Raw genomic sequence first — 25,527 nt, forward strand, 5'->3', positions numbered from 1 at the left:
CCAGTAATTGACATGTTTATGAAAAGATTGGTAAATTAGATCAAATTTGAAACCTCTGTTTAGGTATGATAGACACATATGCTCCATGAAATCAGGAAATAGATTGATGAGTTTGATGTTACATGTTATTACCATATCAAAAAGCACCAGCAGCTTCATAGTTGATGCCTTCAGTTGGAATGATTGGAAGCTCCACTGAGTGTAAGAATGTTTAGTTTACATGACTATTGAGGAATTGGAATATTTAGCATTCGTCAGCTTTTAGAGTTCACTTCAAAACCTAATGTTCTGCTAGCTTTTTGTTGTTTTTATTATTGCTATAAGATAGCAATATGTTCATTAATGTTAGCCACTACTTATTTTTATTAGAATTACCAGTTGACAGGTTAAGCTACTTTATAATAATCAGAGTTAAAAAAATTAAAATAAACTCTGATGATTACTGGGATAGTCACAATTTTTAATGTAGTTAGCAACAAAAATTTTTTTTGGGAATAAAATGCATTTATGCTGCTCAAGTGTTCCTTTCACAAGTGAAAAAGTTTTCAGAAAAGCACGTGTAACTGACATACTTCATGAAACTTTCTAAAATTTATCTCATCATATATACACTTAGAATTCTCTATATAACTTTAATGACAGACGAAAAATGGTGTTTAAAAAAAAAAAAAAACAATTGGACCAACTATTGAGTATCTGAATAAGACTTCTAGACTTTGAATTCTTATGACAGCTTTTGGAAAAGCTTTTAGGCAAGTTGACATTATTAAGAATAAATTGAACTCAGTGAATTTAAGATGGAAAAAAATTAATTTTATTTCACTATATTTTCTTTTTTAAAAATTATTTCCCTTATAAATTATTTCATATTTCATTTCATGTGGTTTAATAGTCAATGAAAAATGACCCTTCAGTTCCACTAAGTCTATTAATTGAACTTGCAAGCACCTGCTTTTTATTTTGCCTTTATATATATGTCTTCTTATTTATTTATCTAGCTTGAATTAAATAAATAAATATTTGAATAATATTATTGAGAAGTCAATGAGACTAATTTCTTATCATTTTATTTTCATCGATTCTCAAGTAACAGCTGGTTCAAAAATAAATGCGAATATCTTCCATGAAAAACTTGATCGAACGATCCAATTATAAATTCTAAAGGCTGGATGTGGATATTGAATTGGACGCTTAAGGTTCCAGTAGCACATCATAATTTAATTTCTACGTTGTATGCGGTTGCATGAAGTAAGGATTTATATTTAAACCTTCATCCAACCCCTTAATTTATCGATAAACCTCCAATGTTAAAATGGATTCAACATTTAAATTTGGAAATGACAATAAATTAAAATGACTCAATATCACTCCTGGCAAAGTATATTTCAATTAATTTATTAATTAATTACAACAATAACAGATAATTAAAATTCATTTATAATCCACAGAATAAATTTGTGTTATAAAATAAAACATACAAACTTCTGATCAAAATCAAGTTATTCCATTCACCAGAGTTTTTTATCAATCAGAAAAAAAAAGAATAAAAAATTGGTAAAGTTAAATCTTTTAAAGTATCTTTGAAATTCTTTTCTACCTCATAAAGAATGACTATTTGATTATAAATGAAATTATAAGTTAAATCTTGAGATAATTGGATGAATTAATAACCAATTATCTGATATTCATTAAATTTTCGACAAACATAATTATCCTCTTTTTATTCTCATTATCAAAGCAATGAATCTTTCATTTTCTTTTCATTCTGACTTCTCTTTCAACTAATTTACACAACCACGTAATATCGGAAAACCATCAGATACTTTCCAACCTACTCACCATACTCTATGTATATTTTTTGGACTCTTATATAAATCAAGTCTACTCTAGTATTAACCACTAAGTAATTTGGCTAGAATCTACATATGTTACTTTGCATTTTATTTAATTTAGTATTTGTTTAAAAATGGAATCTAGAATGAAGGAAAGTGGAAAAATACTTTCAAGTTAGACTTGTAAGGAGAAAATTACTGCATTGGTGCTGGCAGTAGAGTCCGTGTTTTTAGATCAGACATGTTTTCTGAACGTTTACAAAGTGAGCTTGAGTATTTTTTTTATCCCAAGTAAGATGCTGTAGGTAGTAGATATTTTCATTTGAAAAATTTACAATGCTTTGAAATTTAGTGATAGAAGTTTTAAAAAATATCTACTTTTTTTAAATATATTTTTTCCAGACTTATTGCAATGTCGTAGATGAATTTTACATGAAATCAATCAATCTGATATTATTAATTGACTAAAGCTTATTTGCAAATTTTTTAAAGAGTGTGGCTTCATCATCTCAACAATCTTTTAAGATATTACATATCTACACACATGTACATATAGATACTGTAAAATGTATGAATGTCTCTTTTTTTTTTAAGATTGTATAGAGTCACGTTATTAGTTAATTTAGATTATTTTCGCCTGTTTTGGAGATTTTTACCTGCCGCAGGATTTTTCCTTCCAGAAAAATTGGTTTTATTTATTTTTAAGCAGGCAGAGTTGGGAAGCGGCAATATTGGAATCTAGGCTGAATGATTATTTAATTGATTTTCATAATTTTGAATTAGAAGTTTAATTTTAGATTTTGCATGTAAATTTATTTCAGCTTAATCCAATATTTGCCAATTGTCAGGAGGCAATTTTTAGAAGATCGGGAGAAGTGTAAAATGTATGAATATCTCCATTTATGGACTGATTGACTAACGACAGTTTGTTAGTTAACGACGATTACTTGACAATTAGATTGTTTATAGCAACGAGGGGAGAGTTTGTTTATCTCCAGTTTAGAACTGAGACTAACTAACTTTTGACGTCTTGTCTTTGATTCTGTATTTGAATCTGTCACTTTTGATAAATTAACTTTTAATATTAGTTTTTTTCATTCTATCATTTTACAATACATATATGCATTGGAAAAACTATCGCTGTATTGTTGGTTCTCGTTTTTTATTTCTTTTCACATAATGATTGCTATTTCTAAATATTCTATTTACTTATAGATCTTCTATCTACTTATACTTAATGTATCAATGCAATATTTACTAATCATGTTGTAATAAACCTTTTGAAGGTTTCAAAAAATTGACTAAAATGTTTTTCTTATTCTTTTAGTTTAGTATTGATACTTTTTATTTAAAGTCTAATATTATATTTTATTATATTCTTATTTTATTTGTTTTACTAAACAATACAAATCATTTATTTTTACTATAATTATTCGACAGAATCCAAGGCAATGTTCCAAGTGAATGCACTCAGAATTCTCTGGAGCTTATAGTTATCGTGAAAACAATGAAGCCAAATGTATGTAGTTCAAAGCAACGATGCAGGGAAAGTCATTTGGATGAACAACAGAAATGTTGTCTTCAAAGGTAAGTAAACTGTTGACATTTCAACTTGAAATTATTTTTATTTTTCCAACTAATGGATTTTTATTTTTATTCTTATTCTATACTAGTCTTCATTTGTTAAAATTCTATTTATTTACCAGCTTTCATTTTGAAGCACAGAAATTTTTTTTTTTAATTCACTTATTTGTTTGCTTTTTTTCAATTACAATATCTGAATTATCCGATAGTTTCGACAATCGATTAGACATAAATTGAATCTAAAATAGGCTGTGTATATCTCCTAAAGCTTGAAACATTTCTCGTGGGATTATATCTTGATGCTACAGCAACTATTTGTAATCCAGTGAGCTTGCATTTCATGTGCTTAAATACATTCACACATGTACTAGAAATGTTTATGTACTTGTCACTTTGCTGTTTTTACAAATTTTGCAAAGCTTTTCATTCTCTTCGATGCTACTCTTGCATTCAAACAATTATTTTTACTTTGCATTAATTTTTAATACATCTTAAAAAAGAAAAAGTAATTTAAGTAGACAAAAAATGAGTTAAAAATTCATTTTATAATGAAAATATAGATATTATTCTTCATCATTATGCTAAAACATTTCATCTCGTCTTTTAATAAAAAAAGAAATCAACAAAATAATCCGTGAAAGTATTTTGACTTTTACTCTTTCCACATCATTTGCTGCTTTTTCATTAGGAAAAAACCTTTTTAATACCTGAAATTTTTTTTTCAATTTAAAGTAAGTATGAAAGCTCTATTTTATCAATTTTGTAATATTTCCATCATTACATTTATCATGATTTTCAATTAATTTTTAATTAATTCAATAAAAAAATGAGTCTGAGCTTAGTTTGTGACCTGACGACAAACTTCCCATTCATTGAAATCCGTAATTTTGTCATCTTTTAGTTTTTTTGTTTATAAAAAATTACTATTGTTATAAACAATATACAATTGTTTAATCACATCAAGTTACTTATAACAATATTTTATTGATATTCATCGAATATAATCATAGTAATGATCATTCAATAAATCCAAACCATTTTTAATTGTTTATAACAAATTCAATTTGTTATAAACAATACATAATTCTTTAGAGTCATATGGAGTTATTAACAACTATATTATATTGACCTCAGTCGTCAATAATGTTAATCATCTAATAAGTAGAATCTATTTCAAATGTCTTCTTTACTCAACTTATTTTACACTCTTTTTGTTATAAAAAAAAAACGGCTGGACCAAATTTGTTCAAACTCCATTCAGATCTTCTTCATTGTATTATCTTTAAAATGAAATTAGTCCGGAGTCGATATCTTCAGTGGTTCTCGAGATATCGAAAACAAAAAAAAACCTGTCATACGTACGTACAATTATACGTACGGACAATTGTACGTACGTACATAAATATACTTGTAAACCTTCTAATATGCTTTCAAATGTCTCAAAACGTAAAAATATGATAAAAAGACGAATTTTAATAATGAACCCCATTACAATAATTTCTTAATGAGAAGTTAATTAGTTGATTTGTAAAGATTTATCAAGTAGATAAGTAAATAATTAAATCGACAATAAAATTAAAATAGCAAATGAGTTTTTTCTTCGTAAATTGTGGAATTTTAAAAAAAAAAAAAGCATTGTCTACTTTTGTGATCGAGAAGATAAAAGGGTGGTATGTCCAAGAATTTCAACAGCGTTATCGGCTTTCAAGTTACTTGTCATTCGACCAAGAAAATAGAGGAACGTGTGTAAGACGAAGAGAATTGATTTTGCTTAGGGGGTTCGCATTTTTCACTTGATCTCCTGACTTTTATTATCATTGTTGGCATTCAAATATTTATCATTTTAATATTTTTTTTTTTTTTCAAAAACTCTTTACAAGGAAAAAGAATCTATAGTCAAATTTTTTATTAGATTTATCACATCGAAGAAATTTATTATTCAAATATTTTATAATGCTGTTTTTTCTATGCTAATAAATATAAAAACTAAATCATATTATAATTAAGTTCGTATTTCTTCTTAGTACTGCACTTGATAGTTACTACTCTAAAGAAATAAAAATATTATCCTTTATTCATGTACATCCAGGAAATTTATGAAATAACAATTTAATCGAATTTCCAATATTGAAATAAGCAGTAATAAAATGATATAAAACGTAATAAATTGCAGTTTATAAAATGAAATAAAAACAGTAAATTATTTCAAATGAAATATTATTAAATATCAGGAAATTATAAATAATAATATTATTTATATAAACAAATTTCTAAGATTAGTTTAAAATTATAATTTAATTTATTATAAATAGTTTAAATGAACTTTATTTTTTAAGCTTATTATTGAAAAGTTTTAAGAATGTTGTTATATATTTTTTTTAAAGCCTTCCTATAGTATTTTTTTTTTTTTTTGTAATTTAATGACGCAAAAGGAGTACCCTGATACCCGTTAAAGCATTATATCTATCAAGTATGAAAAAAAAATAAAAAAATAAATATAGAAATCATTTGAACGAATGAAAACTCTTTTAAAATAAATTTTCAATTAGGATTTGTTTGTGACTTGAGTCTTTTTCAGTTGAATCGTTATGGTATTAGAGACCTTTCTAAAGTCTTTTGTCCACTTCTCAAGTTCTCCAAGGTAATCTTATTAATCATCCTTCTTTTTGATCTATAAAATAATTTTAGAAAAATGAAAAAATGTTATATTTTGTGATTAATGATAGATAAGACGAAAAAAAAATTTTTATAAAATAATAAATTTATATTTATTATAGATTAATGTAAAAGTTATTTGGAATTATATGACTTTAACGTGAAAAAATGTGAGAATAGTTAATAATAAAATGTAAAACTAATTTACCAGAAAACAATGAGAATTTTATTTAATTTGTTTACAAGTGATATAAATATGAACGACAAAGTCATGAACAAAGTATTGATTTTTAATAAAATTTGAGGGCAATACACTCGACATTGGTCGTTTAAATTCACATCACTTTCTCAACGATGAACCTTTTGTCTTTTTTAATCTGCTTATTTTCTTGTGCCCTTCTTTTACTAGTCTGATCATCATCTTAAATCAGATGAGGTGGATATTTAAGTTATTTTTTACTATCTTGAATTCAATTTTCTGACAGACAATGAAAAAAGAAAAAAAAAAGGTTTCACCATGAATTTTTCAATGTCCATCTACAGAAACTGGACAAAATATAGAGGATGAAAACTCCATCAGAGATATTTTTAAATTATATCCCATCATCAATGACACAAAAAAATTTATTGATCCTGAATGATTTTTTTTTTGTTAATTTTAATCTGATCCTCGGAGATAGAATTTTACATTTTAAATTTATTTTAAAAGTTGTCATTTAAGTTTCTTTTCCATCATCAATCTTCATTCCAACTTCATCAAAATTTTCCTATAAATTTTTTTCATAAAAAATCTAAAGCTTAAAAGATTATTTCTGATGGTATTAAAAATTTTTCTACAATCATTTTTTACTCCATCATCATTTTCAAATAAATTCTCTTCTCTTGTCTTAAAACCTGACGCTAACAATTCATCAACATCTTAACACAATCAGACACTAGTATTTTTTTATTAAATTTCAATAGTTTATATTAAAATATAATTTTTCCTAAAACGAAAGGAAAATCAGTAAAGAAAAGTTTTGAACTTGCAACAGTGTTGAAGTTTTTTATGAGTACTGGAAAAGAATATTAAGACGAGCTTGAACTTGTTGAGAATTCACATTCGCAGTGGTAGTGAAAAAACCATTTTTATCAACGATATATCGGTTTTATAGCACAAAGTGTATAGACCGAGGACTTATAAGGACAATTTACGAGACAAAGCTATTTGCTCTTTCACGACTGCAAGTGCACTTGTAGTAACAGCACAGGCACGTTTCAAGTATCATTGCAACAGTTAAACCATTAACACTTACGCCATAACTTGTATTAACTGTGACATTCCGTTATCATCGTATTGTTATGAATACTTTTTTTTCCGATGTTTATTTACTTGTGCCAACAATAAATATTTTTATTTTTATCCTCCAACCCACAAGTATTAACTCGTCATTCTCTATGGAATATTTTTGCAAGGGCAAGGAATTATCTATTTTTCTTTACCATCTAAATATGCGGTTTTAATTCAAATAATGAATTTTATATTAGTGTTTTGATAAAAAAATATACATGCAATTTTATTTATTTATTAACTTCCCATTAGGAAGTTATTGTAATAGGGTTCATTATTAAAATTCGTCTTTTTATCATATTTTTATGTTTTGAGACATTTGAAAGCATATTAGAAGGTTTAAAAATATATTTATGTCCGTTAAAAATGATATCGCCCATCTGATTAACACTGTAGTCACTTTTTTTACACTTAGAAATGCATTAAAAGTGACTAAAATATTAATCAAATAGGTGACGTTATATTCAACACGTTTAGATGTTGACAAGAATGCAATTTGATTTGCAGTGAAAGCGATGTTTATTATCAATAAAAATCAAATTATTCAGGAGAACACTTTTTGGTAACTAGTAAAAGAGTGGAATTGATTTATTTGATTGTTTCAAAAAAGATTGATGAAACTCTTATTGATTCTTTGTGGTAAATCTAATGTTTGCTGATTAACCAGACTAGATTTGTTTACTGATCAATGAAACTGAGTCCATATCAACACCGCTAATAACAGAACGGCATATTTACTTGATGGATTTTAACTTTTAATGTAAACTTTGACGTAGAATCTGAAATATTACGTTCGCTTTGAGCTCAAAATATTCCAATATTCCTCCTTTTCAACTTTATTCAAGTAAGGCAGTATTAAAAAAAAATTATCTCATATTTTTCTTTTATTTTAAATGACGATGAATATTTATTTCTTATCAAAATCACAAATATATTCAACTAGAAGGAATTATCAAGTATTTTTAATCCCACTATTTTCCTATGAAATTCGAACAAAAAAATGACGGGATTATTTGGCTTTTCTTTTGCTTTTTTTCCATTTTTATGGAGCGAAGTGGAAGTGATAAAGGATTTTTAATGACAGACTGGAAAGAAAAAAAAATGAGGAAGAGCATTAAAATGCACCCAACTTTATCGGAAGCCGATCACTTTTCACAAATATGCACCATTCTGAAAATCAGTAGGAAATTTTTAATCATCCTTTAATTATTTCTATCAGATTATTTGCATTTGTAAAAATCAAATGTTTGGAGTTAAAAAAAAATATTTAATTGTCATCTAAAAAATTTTTTGGATTATCTGAGCAAAAATGAATCTTAGTTAGTTGATATTTTTGTTTATTTTATTTTATAGTTTTTAAAATAAATATATAATATTAAGGTAATTATTGAGAATTGGGGATCCAGGCAAAAATCGCTCCAAAAAATTTTTCACTACCTGGAAACTATTTTCTTAGGTAGAATTAGACAATTGAAGGTGGTGGAGACATGTTTCATGAGGTTCCATCGAAAAAAACAGGATTTTTAAGTATAGGTATATAGCTTGAATTCAAATAATAAAGTGACGAAGAGGATGGTAGGTGCGGGAGGGAGGGAGGGGGGTATTTAAAGGGCATAAATACTTTTGTAATTTCTGAAAATATTTACGTCCTTTCAACATCCCCCCCCCCTTGCCTCTTTTTGCTACGTTCTAAAATGTACGATCAACAATTTTAAAGACATTCAGTGATTCATCATACGTAAATTCTACCATGTAATGTCTGAAATAATGGAAAAAATATGTCTCCCCCGTCTTAAATTCACTATTTCTACCATCAGAAATAACCCCAAATGCATAAAAAATTTTTGCCTTGAGCCCCAATTCTAAATAATTACCAATATTTATTCTTAAGATTCAACACTTGGTTGTAAACAGGAAAAACGAGTCCTAATTCTGTTTTATCCCGAGTCAGGACTTTACTCTCATTTTGCTACTGAACCCCCTGAAAAAATTTATTTTTGCCGCTGAACCTGCTTACCATACTTTATTTAAAATAAAAATTTTGGTCTTTATCCAGAATATCAACGCGTTTTCGATAATTATTATGAATTTATTAATGAAATCTATATTATTAAATTAGTTTTATCAACATTTGACGATTAAAAAATATTTGTAGTGATTTAAAATAATTTCTAATAGTTAGTAATGGTGAGGAAATATTTTATATAATATTTAATTGTTTATAACAATACATTGTTATATTTAATATGATTATGTTATTACTACCTATTTAGTACAGAATGGTTTTATAAACTATTTTTAATAGTTTTCAGTTCTTTTGATTAATATTTAATAAGTTTTGGTCCTCTATCCTCAGTATATTGCATACATTTATTTACAAAAACCATCTGTAATTTTAAAACATACGGAAAAGAGGTTTAGATCTCTTTGTTCTTCCAATACATTTGGAAGTTTAAACTTTTAGTTAATTCTGGACGACTTTCTGTAGCGTAAGGATGTTTTCTCTAAATGCAATTCGTCTTTTAATAAAGACAACTGAGTTATATTAAGAAAATTTAATTGGACTTATTTATTGATTATTTCTTGATGACACTTCCATAACTTCCAACAAAAATTTATTCAATCAATTTATTTTAAACCAATGTTAATTATTAAAAAATAATGACTGTTTAAATTAATAACAACTTTTATCAAGAGTTATGACTCTTAATGGCAATTATCATTTATAAATGTGAATTTTGAGAAGATATTTCTACCTCAGACGAGCGAGTTTTAATTAATTAACGAACCATCGTAAATATAAATGCAACATAGGATGTTTTAGATGACTGATAGTATCTCAAATGGCATTTACGTCGATGATGTTCTGATGTTACGTAACAAAATATGACTCGTTATCACATTGGATATATAATCGTGGTATATAGGTACGACTGTAATATCCAAGAGAGACAGTAGTTTGGGATTTGGTTTGTGGTATGAACGGATCGATGACTGTCGCAAAGGCAGCCAAACCATTTCAGCTTTCAGTTGAAAAGCGAAGGGGTGGCGTTATAAGGGAGTTCACCCGCCACTAGGCGCCTTGTAGTCTAGTCAAATATAAAAATGAGGGAGCATTTTCTCTACTCTGCTAAATTACGATGTATTTTTTTTTTTTTTTTTGACAAAACTTTCGTATAAATACAATAAAAATCTTTATTCTTTTTATTCCTCCTTTTTGATCTCAAATGTTTCGGGGAAGAATGAAATGAAATTCATCATTTCATGGATTATTAACTGCTTCAATGATAAAATTAGCTATGGAATTTATTATTGAATAACAAAAGAGTAATTAGGGGTGGAAATAATTCAATTATATTCATAAAACAACCCTGGCAGAATTAATTAAGTATTAAAAAAAATTTTTTTTTTTTTTTCATTTATGGAAGTGTGCATATTTGATCTGTTATATATTTTTCTCAGCAAGAAAACAAATACATTGCATAATTTTATGAAGAGATTTAGACTCACCATGTATTAAAACAAAATATATTTTTGTTCGAATAGTTTATTGTTCAATACGTGCATCGAATGCTTGCAGTTTCTATTCATCACATAACGTAGTTGATTCGTGCCTAGACGTTGTAATTTTGTAAAATAGAGTGTTGTTACTTATTTGTATGCTAAGCAACAGAGAAGTGGTAATTTTTTTTCGTTTTTATCTCTCCATAGATAGCTGTTCTCCAATGTCTCAAGTATCTCAAGAATTATCCTTCATCTTAATGAACTATTTATTATTTTATTTTTCAACTCCTCTGATCATTAACAAGAGACAATAATAATTAAAGTTTGATAAAAATTTTTATTTGTTCACTGTTACTGTAATTACTATTATTTTATGTATCATTAATGGCAACATTTCCTGTAAAACTAAATATTAAATTTACTTATCATTTTTACTTTTGATTAATACTAAATTTTGCCTTCGGATATTCATTCTGCCTATTGTGTATTATTTAATAATATAAAGTTGTTAATCTTCTTTTTTTTTTCGCTACCTTTGGTCCAGTATGGCCCTAATGATAGTTAATATTTCTAAGACTGTATTTTATAATAGAAAATACGTCTGAGCTTAGTTTGTGACCTGACGACAAACTTCCCATTCATTGAAATCCGTAATTTTGTCATCTTTTAGTTTTTTTGTTTATAAAAAATTACTATTGTTATAAACAATATACAATTGTTTAATCACATCAAGTTATTTATAACAATATTTTATTGATATTCATCGAATATAACCATAGTAATGATCATTCAATAAATCCAAACCATTTTTAATTGTTTATAACAAATTCAATTTGTTATAAACAATACATAATTGTTTAGAGTCATATAGAGTTATTAACAACCATATTATATTGACCTCAGTCGTCAATAATGGTAATCATCTAATAAGTAGAATCTATTTCAGATGTCTTCTTTACTCAACTTATTTTACACTCTTTTTGTTATAAAAAAAGAACAACTGGACCGAATTTGTTTAAACTTCATTGAGATCTTCTTCATTGTATTATCTTTGAAATGAAATTAGTCCGGAGTCGATATCTTCAGTGGTTCTCGAGATATCGAAAACAAAAAAAACCTGTCATACGTACGGACAATTGTACGTACGTACATAAATATATTTTTAAACCTTCTAATATGCTTTCAAATGTCTCAAAACGTAAAAATATGATAAAAAGACGAATTTTAATAATGAACCCTATGACAATAACTTCCTAATATGGAAATTAAAAATATTTTTAATAATGTTTAAAGATTGTTGAAAAACATCATATAATCCATTAAGCCTTTAAAGCTTGGAAAATGCTTTCTTGCATTATCTGGCTGTCAGCCAGTTTGAATTTTGTCACGTGGAAAAAAAAGAGATGGGGTCACAGTTCTCTAGCGATGTACCAAGGAAAATCGAGATATCAACTTTGAAGTAGTAGTATGTCTAAGTTCTTAAAGATTATTATGTGGCTGCAGACTATCACACACTCATATAAGTTACCAAGTCCATCCAAACAACACGTATGAGATCTCTAGTGTTGAATTTTCCTTCTTTTATTCGAGCTTAAGATTCTTGAAATTGAGAAGAGGATATTACTCTTCGTTACATTGTCTCCTTAGACTTGAAAAAATGTTTTCTCATTTAACACTCGAATCATTTTTAGCTATCTAAAATCTTACTGATAATTTTCATTGACTTTGTTGGAGTCTTTTATTGGTTTAAATTCCTTCGTCTAGTGATTTGATTTATTTTTCTTAAATTCTTTATCTCCAACTGCATATAAATAACAGTCAATTGACAATCATTTATCGTTAAAGTTGATTTTGATATTGAAAAATAATTCGATGTTTTGTAGATTATTGGGGTAAACTACCCTATGGATGATCATCATCATTGTCCAGTGGATCACCAGTATACATGATAAAATATTATTTATTATCAACTCTAAGCTGTTTCATTTCTTATAGTTGTTATATTACCATTCCTCCTCATTTTAGGCAATACTAAATAATAATTAATAAGCTTAGAATTTTTTTTTTTATTAATAATATTTTATTCCCTACACTGTAAATTAGAGTGTGTTAAAAATGAATACACATAAATGTGTTCAATGTTAATTACCATCAACAAACGATAAAAGTCTTTTAATTGTTCTATACATACTTCAAGGTGTGTTAAAATCTGTAATTCTTTTATATTATTTAACACGTTTATGAATGTTTATTTTTAACACATTTCGAGAACCACTGAAGATATCGACTCCGGACTAATTTCATTTTAAAGATAATATAATGAAGAAGATCTGAATAAAGTTTGAACAAAGACGATCCCGCTGTTCTTTTTTTATAACAAAAAGAGTGTAAAATAAGTTGAGTAAAGAAGACACTTGAAATAGATTCTACTTATTAGATGATTAACATTTGCAGTGATTTGCAGTGTATGGAAAAAAAATTCTTTTCAAAATTGTTTTTCATTAAGATGTTCAAAAAATCAAATGAAATAGAATTTTATTCGGAATTATTTTAGAACTTAGGAATATTCTTTAAAATAATTTATTTATTGCAATGTTTCTGGCCAAGCCAAGTATAAAAACTTGTCAATTAATCCATAAATTTTTTAAAGAATGTGGTCTAACTATACAAAAGATGTTTTCTCTATTTTGATTCTTCCAATTATTGTTTTTATTTTTCTCATCATTGAGTGTACTCATTGTTTAATAGTTGTATTAAACCTCATAAGATATTTCTCTGGCTTTAATAAAAAAAAAGTACTTTATTAAATAATAGCAATGAATTTTTTAATGGCAGAAAAATTCTTTTACTTTCAATTCAAAGAATACTGGAAGTCGTAGTGTTTAATTTTAATGCACTAAAAGTGCTAATACACTAAAAAGTGTTTTAATATATTGTCACCCATTTGATTAACATTGTATTCATTTACTGTAAATCCAAACGTGATAAAATAACACTCGTAAAGTGTGTTCCATGTAGAATGTTCATAAACAAACTGTACATGTTTTGTAGACACTTTTTATACACTTCAAAGTGTATTCAAATCTATAGTTGGTTTATGATATTCAATATTAAACAGGTTTAACGTGTTAAAAGTGTCTACAAAAAAAACACACTTGAATTCGCAGTTATTATTCTGCTATTAAAAAATATATTCTCACACTGTAAATCTCTGTTTTTCAAAATGCATTATTTCAATGCGGATAAGTGTGTTAAATATGACGTCACTCATTTGATTAACATTGTAGTCACTTTTAATGCATTTCTAAGTGTGTAAAAAGTGACTAAAATGTTAATCAAATGGGTGACGTCATATTTAACACACTTATCCGCATTAAAATAATGCATTTTGGAAAACTGGGATTTACAGTGCATAATTGAATAGAATATTTCTAAAAATATTGTTCCAAAATTATATTTTGTCTAATTTTTTTAAACGTCCTCATGAAGAACAGTTTTGAAATAAATTTTTTTTACATGGGTTTATTCCCAATAAACAATAGTGATAATTTACAGGACATTTTACCCTACACTGCAAATCCATCATGAATCCATGTGCATTTAATTAAAACGCGTACAGTAGTTTAACATTAAAACCCATGCAAATACACTTCATAAGCTTTATAACATTGAAAGATCTATGGTGAGTTGTTTTTTATAACGATTGATTGTTCTGTAATTTGGAATAGATAATGTAAAAATGTTTAAAGTTGTTGATTTAGTTAATTAGTGAATGAAAATAGTACGAATGAGTGAGAGCTTGATTGGGTTTGAAATTCTTAAGGATGTTAAAGATTAGAAAAGATGAAACAATTGTCTGAGTAAAGATGCTCTGCGCAAGAACTGGATAAAGGTTGCAGAAAAGGGACGATAAATGTGTAGGGGGGTTAAAAGCCGCCGCCGCCGCCGCCGCCGCCGCCGTCGACGAACAACGACGTCGACAAGCCGTCGTCGTCGGCCAACTCAGTAGTACTCTACCACCCACGCATATAGTACGCACAATTACGCCACGTGTAACTCGGCCACAAACATCGAAAATATTCTTTTTTTTTCTTTATTAAAATAATTTTTCACAATAATTAGGTATTGGACAATTTTTAAAAATTAATTTTACTAATAAAATTATATTATTAAACCATCAAAAATAAAAATTCAAAGTTCATTTAATTAAATTCTAAATCTAAAATTAAAAATATCGAAATTTAAAGATTTTTAAAAAAATTTATCAACAATTATTGATGCCGAGTTGAATAAAATTTTAGTTTGAAAATAAAAAAAAAAAAATTCGTGGGTTAAATAATTGAATTATAATATTTTTATTTTTTATGAAAAACATAACAATCCATGTCCGTCAATTATCTAAGTGTTATTTATAACAAGATTATGGTAAAATTTAAAATGAAAATATTTTTCATTCATCATTTACACTTTGATATGGAGGAAGACAAAATGCTGTTTATCCAACAACTTTGGTAGATTTTAATTACTTCGAGAAAAATATCTTCAGATACGTAAGTTAACACCAAATCAATTATTCAGTATTTACATATAATTATTAATTGTTTATAATTAACTAAAAAATTTTTATCAATGCTATAAACACTCCGAGTGATTCTATAAATGTAAAATAATAATACACAAACAAAATTCCATCGACAGACAGACAATATTTACAGTCAATTAAATTTTAATAAAACTGGCAGTTTTTATTTGCATTAAACTTTTTAAAGCACATTAAAGTATACTTTTATTAAAATTATTTTATTATTTTCAATGTATTTTTAATTAATTATTTTATTGTTTTTTACATCAAATTAATTAATTTATTGCAGGCTCAGTTAGCTTAACATCAATTCAAATACATCATTATCATTCGTATTACGTAATAAACTTATTTTTCTACACACGAATTTAACTACTAATAAAAATTGGTTGTCAGAAAAAAATAATTATACCCATGCAAGATTCATGATCTATAAATACTTCAACTTTATTCTAGAATTGTCAGTTTAAACTTCTAAATAAAAGAAAAAAATTCAATTAATATGTTACAAAAACATTCAACCAGATCTACATCCCCAAAAAATTGGCGTCTGACCAAATCCAGACAATTCTACTTAGACTCAATCCCTCCACATCAGTGGCAATTGAAACCTTTGACCCTTTAAGGAGGTTCTTGCACGACTAATAGTATGGTACAGAGAAAACCTATAGTTAAATTTTATTTACCGATAAATGAAAATATTTGATATTAAATAAAACATGACAATTAGAATTGATTAATTACACAATTATGAAACTTTTGAGCATTTTGTTTACAAGAAATCTAAATTTATTTCTGCCATTGAGTTTAATGTTTGACCTAACTTTCACCTCAATTGTTAACTTTATACATTTATTATTGCTAAACTAAACGGTAAAATCTATTAATAAAGCAAACTTGATTTCTTTAAATTATTAACTACCACTTTTAAAATTTTTATAAATTAATCTTTAATTTTGTTAAATGCAAGAACCTCCTTGAGTGTCGGTGACGCCTTTCTTTTTAAAAAGAGTTGTTTTTATTGTTTACGACCTTTAAGATTTTTTTTTAGATCAATAGAATCGAGAAAAAATTTCAATTGCTATTATTGATGAGGTATAATAATTGTTTAGTGTATTTTAATTATTGTAATAGACATGTAGGAACAATGACTAAATTAGAGACTATGTAACACAATGAAATACTCTTGAACTTCAGATCTTCCTATTGTTTTAGATTTCACGCAGTTGCGTGATATGTATTCGAGATTACAGTATGAAATCAATTAGCTCAAATAATACATCATTCTGACAATAGCTAAATCATCAACTTAAATACGTAATTATGGAAAAATAAATAGATAAGAGTTGATTCTATATTGTAATATGACTGGAAAAGGATTACATAATCAATATAAAAATCAATAATTTAACTTATTATCACCAATCATTTTTTTTTTGTGTAATCAATCTTTTTTTCATTAGTAATTTTTTCTCTTTATTTAATTTAAATATTTTGAAACTTTTCTCATAAATTGAAGTGCAATAAAAAGGCTTCCAATTGCTATGTCTTCCTATTTTCTTTTTTCAATGTAAAAAGAAGAGATTTTCTGTAATGAATATTTTTTTGTCAAAAAAATTATGTTACATAAAAACTATCAATTTTATCATCAATAAAATTTGTTGAAAAAAGAATTTTATTTTCAACAAGAATTATTTTCATATTTTGGTTCATTATTCAGTCGGTTATTATTATTTACTTACAGTTTATAGAGATCATATGTAGAGAACTCAAGTTTAGATACAAACTATTATTTATCAAAACACATTAAATTTACAGAGACGATTGATGGGCAAGGTGTTTTGAAATACACTAATTGCTTAGGAATTTTGTTTACATCTCCATAGTAAATAGCCAAGATTCTAGATCATTCTCGAACATTTTATATACCACTACTAAATAAAACAAATATACATCTTAATAAACTTGGAAATTTTATTTGCTAAAATTTATTTGAATATTTCTATGTGGGGAAAAGAATTTTTAAAAAAAACATTCAGAGTATCTCATTTTGCTCCATTCCAGCTTGTAAATAATGATGATATAAATAAAACAAAATCATCCAATTTCTGCTAACATAACAATAGAATAATCCTGTTTTGTTCCGCCACTCTCCGAATAGCTGTAATGTATCAAAATTTACCATGTATTTATTGTCATGTATATATTTATATACATCCAATGAAGGTATCAGCAATAGCTTGACTATAATAGGTCTCACTATATCTTATCTGGTACAAAGTTCTTTGAAAGTTTTGTATACGATGAAAACGAATGGATTTCTTTTTCAACCCTCTAGCCATTTCTTTTGGTAGAGTCTTTGTCAAGCTCGTTTGTCGGTGGTCCAAACTATCTTTTTTTTTTATTTTCTTATGCCTCTTTTATCACTCTTTGGAACATCCGAGAATGATCTAAAAGAATCTGCAGACGTATCCGGAATGAAATAGAAGAATCAAGATATTCCCTTTTCTTATTATAAAAACTCACTTTTTTTTTTTTTAAATATTGATTGAGGTGACATGAACTCTGGAGAACTTTAGAAAATATTTTACTCCGTTTTATTGAAGTTTAATCATTTCGAACTCAGTCATTTGCACTTCTTCCAATACCTTTCAATATTTTTCAAAAATTCAGACAATAAAAAACTTTTTTATTAAAAATATTTTTCCAACTTTTAAATCAAGGTATCTTCATTTCCTTTTTTTTTTATTAAAAAAATTTTAATTTGTTGAGAAATTTTATCGTTAAAAGAATCTGATAATTAAACTCATTTCTCGTATGACATCCATGGACTTAATAAATAAAATTAATTTTAGAATGAAAGAATTATGAAGAAAAAAAAAAATCTATAAAACCGGAGATTAAGTGTATGAGAAGCGGAAGTTAATCAACCGGAAGATATACTCGTCCACAGCTGTCAATATCTTAGACTTGTCATTATATCTTTTCAAATGTATTTTATCCGAAAATCGATTATTGTATCTCTCTAATCCTTCTTTTTCTTTATGTGACATAAAAATAATATTCGCTATCACAAAATCACCTGAGGACGAATTTATAGAGTCATAGCAATAGTAATAAAAAGTCTTAATAATAAATAAAAAAAATATCCCATTTTTTGTTGATTTATACACTTATTAATGACTATTTTTGATTTATCGACAGATCGTGTAGAGAAATCGAATAATATTTTCTTTTTAATTTGAACCTTTTCAATGATCTTTTTTTTTTGTTTTTTCTAGTTTTCAATTTTCTTTCCTCTCTTTCATTTATTTTATCATCACATCTACGTCACAATAGTTATAGACTATCAGTTTTTTCAGTGCTAAAATAATTACAAAAGGAATTATTTATCTCATAAATAACAAAAGTAGAGGTCAGTTTCAAAAGAAAAAAAGTATTTGAAGAAAAATAAAACCTGTTAGATAAAATCACCAAGACGTTTCTTTTGATAATATCCAGGATTGTGAAAGATTTATCGAATTTCAAATACTGATAGAAGAGTTTTATAACGAATATTATAATTGAAATGTTTATAAAAATATTAAAAACACCAGTGAATTTACATTTTCTGAAATTTTCTTTATTTGATACTCAATTTAATCAACGATATAGAATTTTGAATTTAACAGAGCACATTTTTGGAACAGACAAAATGATTGCTGATACATTTTTATCGATTAGAGTAAGATTTAGTAATTATAGTCCTTTAATCTATTGGTTAATTGATAATTAATCGATAGATAAATGATGATAATTCAAATTCAACTAAATAATAAAAATGTACAGTTTGAATGAAAAGTAATCAAATAGCAGCAATTATTATCATATTGTAAAATGTTATTTCACTGAACTTGTATGAGAAATTCATGACATCGTTGTAAATGAGTGTTTCTTCCTTTGGGCTATTGAGAGCCTAGATGCAACCAGTGTTGAGTTCCTTAGCTTCCATCAGTATAATGAGCTTGCGTAGAGCACCAAGATAGTCTTCGAAAAATGCTCCAAGCTCGACAACCTCCTCATATTTATACTGAAGAAATTCAATTGGCTCTTCTTCACGTATCATTTTATGAACACGTTCGAAGTTAGCTCTTATTTTGCCGAGTTTCGACTTAATTGCCTTCAATTTCTCCTTACGGTAGTCGATCTTTTCGTTCTCCAATTCATTACGCAGCTTCATGATGTATTTATGACGCTGGAGTTGTTGTCGAAAAACGTCCTCCATCCTTTAATTATCAATAGAATATTACATTAAAACTATGAATCACAAATGTTACACTCAAAGTTTATAATAAAACTTAGATTTACTTCAACTTACATGTAGATCACACTGACAGCCAATTCAAAGGGGCAGATCTAGTGTCACTAATCAATATATACTATTTCCCCCATTTAAGTATCAGGATCAAGAGATCGATAAATACGTTTACGAGATCGAACACCGCCTTCATTGATCATCATCAAAGTTATTGGAAATGTTGATTATTTTCCTTTTCTATTTGAATAAATACTGATTATTACTAAGTATTTGACCTCAAATTATCAAAAATAACATTCGAAATAATTAATTAATAGTTATTTAAATTAATTATAACAAATATTATTAAATTTCAACCTTGATGAAATACATTTTATAAATCAAATTACTCTTAACACATTTTTATTTCTTAAAAATGAATTTTCAGATTATTATTAATTGAAATTGTTAATATTAATTGATGATAAATCAAATAAATAATGACAAATAAAAAGTAATCAAATAGTGACAAATGTTACCATCTCATAAAACATCATTTCATTCAACTCGTGGTAGATATTCATTTCAGTGCATGTAATAGGTTGGTGTAATTGGAATTCCTATGACCAAATAGGCACGAGATGAGTATCAAAGTGCATTCATGATGATTACAAAGTTTATAACTCTACTCAAATGTGTAATATATATTTCTAGTAGCTGGAGTGTATCATTCCCTTATCCGTTGATTTATTTCAAGAAACACAATTTCTATGAACAGCCATCTTATATCATTAATAAACACAATTAGCTTTGGTTTCAGTTAAACTTCCATTGTGAAAAAGAAATTTTTATAAATTTTAACAGAAAATATTGAACTTTAAACTTGATAGCATATATTTAAAAATCAATTTACTTTAAATTTTGAAAATAATCATTCATTTTAACTGTTGATCCTGATTGATGATGATAAATCAAACAAATAATAGGAAAAAAATAGATTGAATGAAAAGTTTAAAGAATTATTATCATTCTATAAAATGCTATTCGTATTATGATGAATCTTATCTAAAATTGTATCCTATTCTTTTAACACTCTGTTTTTAAATAAATGAAATCGAGTAATAAGAACCGTGCATCGATGAATTTATAAACAACATCTAAATATTTGGAACTTTCATAGAATTTGTAATGATAACAAAGATCATCTTGAGATGTAGAAAGTATCTTCTCATGAATGAACTCAAAATCTCTTTTATGTTCGTCGAGTTTGCTAAGTTTCGATTTGTACATCTCCAATTCCATAGTTTCGAATGCATGTCGATTCGTTTTCAAATCCGCACAAAGATCTTGAATGAATTTATAATGGTCTTGTTGTAGTTTTTCCAAATCAGATATTGAATCCATTTCGTATGCATATCGAATTAGAATTTAAAATCATTGAAATTTTACTTAAAATGATAATAAGATTCAGACTTACCTTAACTTGTACAGTTGATTCTAAAGCAGTTGACTCGAGAAGAGTCAATTTCTAATAATCAATTGTTTTAAGTAATAAAATATTCTAATTAGACGTCAGAATTGATTCAATGAGTCATTCAAAGTCAATGAAAAATGTAATCATTTCCCTTTTCTGTTTGAATATTGGTAAAGGGATTTTATGGCAAGCATTTTTTTTTAGAATTTTAAAATAAAAAAGCAAATTTTTAATTAATTGTTTTTTATTTTATTTATTATTAATTTGAATATCACAATGATTATTGTGATTCGTAAACCTCGATAGACATATTATTAAAATGATCATTTTAATAACCAAAATAATACATTAAACTAAATGGACTACATTTAAAAATCAAATTACTACTGATACATTTTTACTTTAGAAAAATAAATTTTAAAAATTCTTATTAATTTGAATTGTTGATATTCATTGATGATAAATCAAACAAATATTAGACAATAAATAGATTGAATAAAAAGTTGAAGGAATTGTTATTATATAATAAAATGTCATTTGTATTATTATTAACCTTATCTTAAATCGTTTTTAACTTGTTGCATGCAACACTACTTATATGAATGAGTTCACATAACTTAGTTTTCGCAGAAATAAAGTTATCAACAAGCTCTAGGTATTTATAATCAGCAGCAAATTCATAAAAATAAAGCACTCCGTTTTCACATGAAAAAAGGATTTTTTCATGTGTCTCCTCAAATCTTCTTTTCTGACTTTCTAATTCATCAAGTATCGTCTTGAGAGAACTTAATTCCATGTTTCCTACTGCACTCGGTTTTCTTTCTAATTTATCTCGAAGATCTTGAATAAATGTATGGCGTTGCTTTTGTAGAATGTTCAAATAAGTAATGGCATTCATTTTGTATGCTTTCAAAAAAGTATCGAGTTAGAATTTAAAATTAAACTTGATATTAATATTAAGATTTAGAATTACCTGATGAATTTTGTAACGGCCGATTCGAGAAGAAAGAGTCAATTTCCGACAATCGATTGTTTCAAGCAACAAAATATTCTGATTGGACGTTAGAATCGATTATCGATGCGTGCCTTCGCGAGATCGGAAACTAGCGCCAGTGGTGACCAAAATCTGAGTCATTAAAAAATTTTTATTATTTTCTTCAAACTGCGTATTCAGATTCTAATTAACACAGAACAAGTACATTTTTAGATAATAATAAACATGATTACATTCATTTTTCAATTGCAGTTAACGAAATGTCGAGAGTGGAGGGTAGAGAAGATGATTTAAATTCAATCTGCCAACCGAGGTGAGAACAATCAATATCTATTTTATTTTTAACATAATAAAGTTTATTTTAATTGTTACATACATTATTATCTAATGAATTATTAATTTTAGTATGCAAGCACATCTCAGTAGATATTATTAATAATCGCTTAATAATGATCCATTAGATTTAATTTTTTTATTGTTGTTCATTTTAATTATTGATGATGTAAAACATGAGTTAGTTATAAATATTGTATTTAAAAAAAATTGTTTTTAATTTTTACATTTATAGGAGGAAAACATAGTTTATAAAAAAAAAACGATAAATTATTTTATAATTTATTTATCTTAAATAAAAAACCTCTTTTGTATGAATTTACCCTTCACCTAGCGAACTATCTTACTTTAATAATCCTTGATTGCTGGAAAGCTTTAGTCGAGAAGTATTTGAAACACAGTTAGCAATTCTAAATAATTGTTTAGACCGTTCTCATGCCATTTAATATGCAGATTGAATAATTATTCAAGAGTAATTACTTTTGTTGGTACTGTCTATATACATTTAAATGAATTCCATTTTGTTGTGCTTAAAAAAAAAAAATAGTAATTATTGAACACCCCAAATTAAACAATTACTGCTTCAATTATATCTAGATTTATTGGTACGTGGATTATTAGTTAATAACTTCAGCTTTAGTAATAATAGCTGATGTAATATATTACTAATAATTACATTTAATGAACAAAATCAATTATACTTGATAGGAAATAATCTGTTTGCTGATTGAATGGACTGTGAAATAAATTTCATCGAATTTCTATTAATATTATGGATTTACATGAAATTCAAAATATTCTTGGAGTAAAGAGAAGTTGTACAGAAACTGTAGATTAAAAAATATTACACTTTTTTTTAAATTTTTATTTACTAAAAAAAATTGTGTTCATTGAATAAATGAAAATGAATTTAAAATAGTAATTAACTAGTTTCATTCTTATCTTTATTAATGAAGTGATTGAGTGAGTTAAATTATTGCGACAATGATCTAATAGAATTAAAAGAATAAAAAGTAAAGAAAAAAACTAGGTAACAAAACAAATAAAAATTAATTCTGTTTCTTAATTTCTTTCTTTGAATTTTTCAGACAAATTCGGACTAACAGTGTGGCACTTCCGGCATGTGGTTCTATGCTACTGGTCAACGGAAATCAACGTCAACCACCATTACCACGTCGTCATTCTGAAACTCCAGCAGTACGTTGGCACTATCCAATAAAGCACAACGAAATAGTTTAGCAATGGTTTCATATACAGTCTTTTTTTTTATAAACTGTTCTTTTTGGTCTCGTTTTATTCTGACTTTTTCTCTTTAACTACACATTTTTTTTTTTATTTGAAAAACTTTATATTTGATGTTAGATCTCACATCGTTTCAGTTTCTAGTGACCCGAATATTTAATAATCGTGTTATTCCAATACTTTCTAGTCATTTTGCTATTTTTCCCTTGTACACTTCGATAAAAGAAGTTATTTGTTCCCTTTTGTTTTTTATTTTTATCCTTATTACATCTTTGACCTGACAAATGCATTGAACAGTTGAGATATATTTTTATTGATTTAAAAAAATAATTCTTTGAAATAAAACTTCCTAATAGTATTGTTCAATTGCATTATTTAATTACTTGCAGTTTTTCATTATTTCCCGAGTAAAAATCATCAGTTTTTGGGCGCGCCCAAAGGAGACCCAATTCGAGCCTAAATGATTTTTCAGGCTCTTAACGCGCCCAATTCAAGTTCACAATTCTTTTCCAGGCCTAAAACACGCCTAATTGAAGCCCAAAAATATTCTCGAGGCCTAAAACACGCCCAAATCAGGCTTAAAACGCGCCCAATCCCAGCCCAAAAATATGTTTAAAATCTAGAAAAGAAAAAAAAATTGTCACAAAAACTTATCATCAACTTAACTTTCGGTGCTACAAATTTACATTTGTAATAATTTATTGTCATCATTGTCGAATATGATCTTAGAAAATGGGCTTGAATTGGGCGCGTTTTAGGCCTAGAAAATAGTCTAGGCCTGATTTGGGTGTGTTTTAGGCCTGCAAAATATTTTTGGGCTCGAATTGAGCGTGTTGTGGGCCTAGGAAATATTATTGGGCTTCAATTGGGCTCCTTCAAAATTTAGGCCTGTAATGGGCTTGTTTTGGGCACTGAAAATTTCTTTAAGTCAAGATTGGGCTTCTTCTGGGCCTCCTTTTTTTTACTCGGGTTTTAACATAAGATTTAAGTTAATAATTTTAATCATTTCTATGTTTTATTGTCTAATTTGTTTGATAAAAAAAGAAATGTAGGAGAATCCTAACGAATAGGAAGAAAAAGTCACTGTAAAGTAATGATGAAATGAAAAGTATAAAAAAATTCAACTGATTTTTTTATTTTTACAGCCCTACAATTTAAATTGAAAGTGTCAGGATCTCTCGTATTTCTCCTCAACACTGCAATCAAATATACACCAACACTCTATCACAATACACTGAATCACACACCAACATTCACCAAAGGATCGAACAAGGCTTATGCATACTAAAGTTTACTTTGATTTTATGTGAGAAAGTTTGCAAAGAAAAATATTTAGAATATGCTAAAATATCAGCTCTGTCCAACTATTGCAATTAATTGATTAATCAATGGACGGCGATAATAATAATAATAATGTTCCTAATGAAATTAGAAAATAAAAATACGAGTACAGTTTTTTTTTTTAGATTTATTATCACGGAAAGAGAGCATTTCAAAATGGAGAATGATTTGTAAACAATTTTTATTCGTTTGGTATTTCGGACGTTATAAAAACTTCAAATTAAAGACTTTATTTCTAGTTTTTATGGATAAAAAATTGTTTAACACTTTCATAAACATGCACCAGTGAGTTTCCAAGTTCTAAAAATTATTGAGTTTGACAAAAAATGGATTTTTGGGGTTTTTTATTATCCATAAATATCTCTCTTAAAATATACAAG

General features: G+C 26.8%; 1 protein-coding gene and 1 long non-coding RNA gene across 5 annotated transcripts in view; one reads left to right on the forward strand and one right to left on the reverse strand.

The window, feature by feature from the left end:
• The window catches only part of LOC118070815 (atrial natriuretic peptide-converting enzyme-like), a 45,801-nt gene that overhangs the window by 6,169 nt on the left and 14,105 nt on the right, over positions 1 to 25,527 (forward strand). For 3 of the 4 annotated variants that reach the window (XR_004690805.1, XM_035089638.1, XM_035089640.1), the window contains exons 2-4: positions 3,273 to 3,419; positions 22,484 to 22,544; positions 23,653 to 23,761. Coding sequence is in view for 3 of the 4 variants with exons in the window: in XM_035089638.1 (XP_034945529.1) it covers positions 3,350 to 3,419; positions 22,484 to 22,544; positions 23,653 to 23,761 (240 nt within the window). In the remaining variant the exon portion in view is untranslated. Of the gene's footprint in view, positions 1 to 3,272; positions 3,420 to 15,384; positions 15,456 to 22,483; positions 22,545 to 23,652; positions 23,762 to 25,527 lie in introns of those variants that run through there. The other variant, XM_035089641.1, reaches the window with a different exon arrangement.
• On the reverse strand, positions 19,627 to 19,983 carry LOC118070819 (uncharacterized). Its single transcript, XR_004690806.1, has 2 exons — positions 19,845 to 19,983; positions 19,627 to 19,752 (listed from the first exon to the last, which is right to left on the reverse strand). It is a non-coding gene; the product is annotated as an uncharacterized lncRNA (long non-coding RNA).

Source organism: Chelonus insularis, unplaced genomic scaffold (assembly GCF_013357705.1).
Source record: "Chelonus insularis isolate UGA/USDA-ARS -01 unplaced genomic scaffold, ASM1335770v1 contig_68_pilon, whole genome shotgun sequence".
NCBI classification, from domain to species: Eukaryota; Metazoa; Arthropoda; class Insecta; order Hymenoptera; family Braconidae; genus Chelonus; species Chelonus insularis.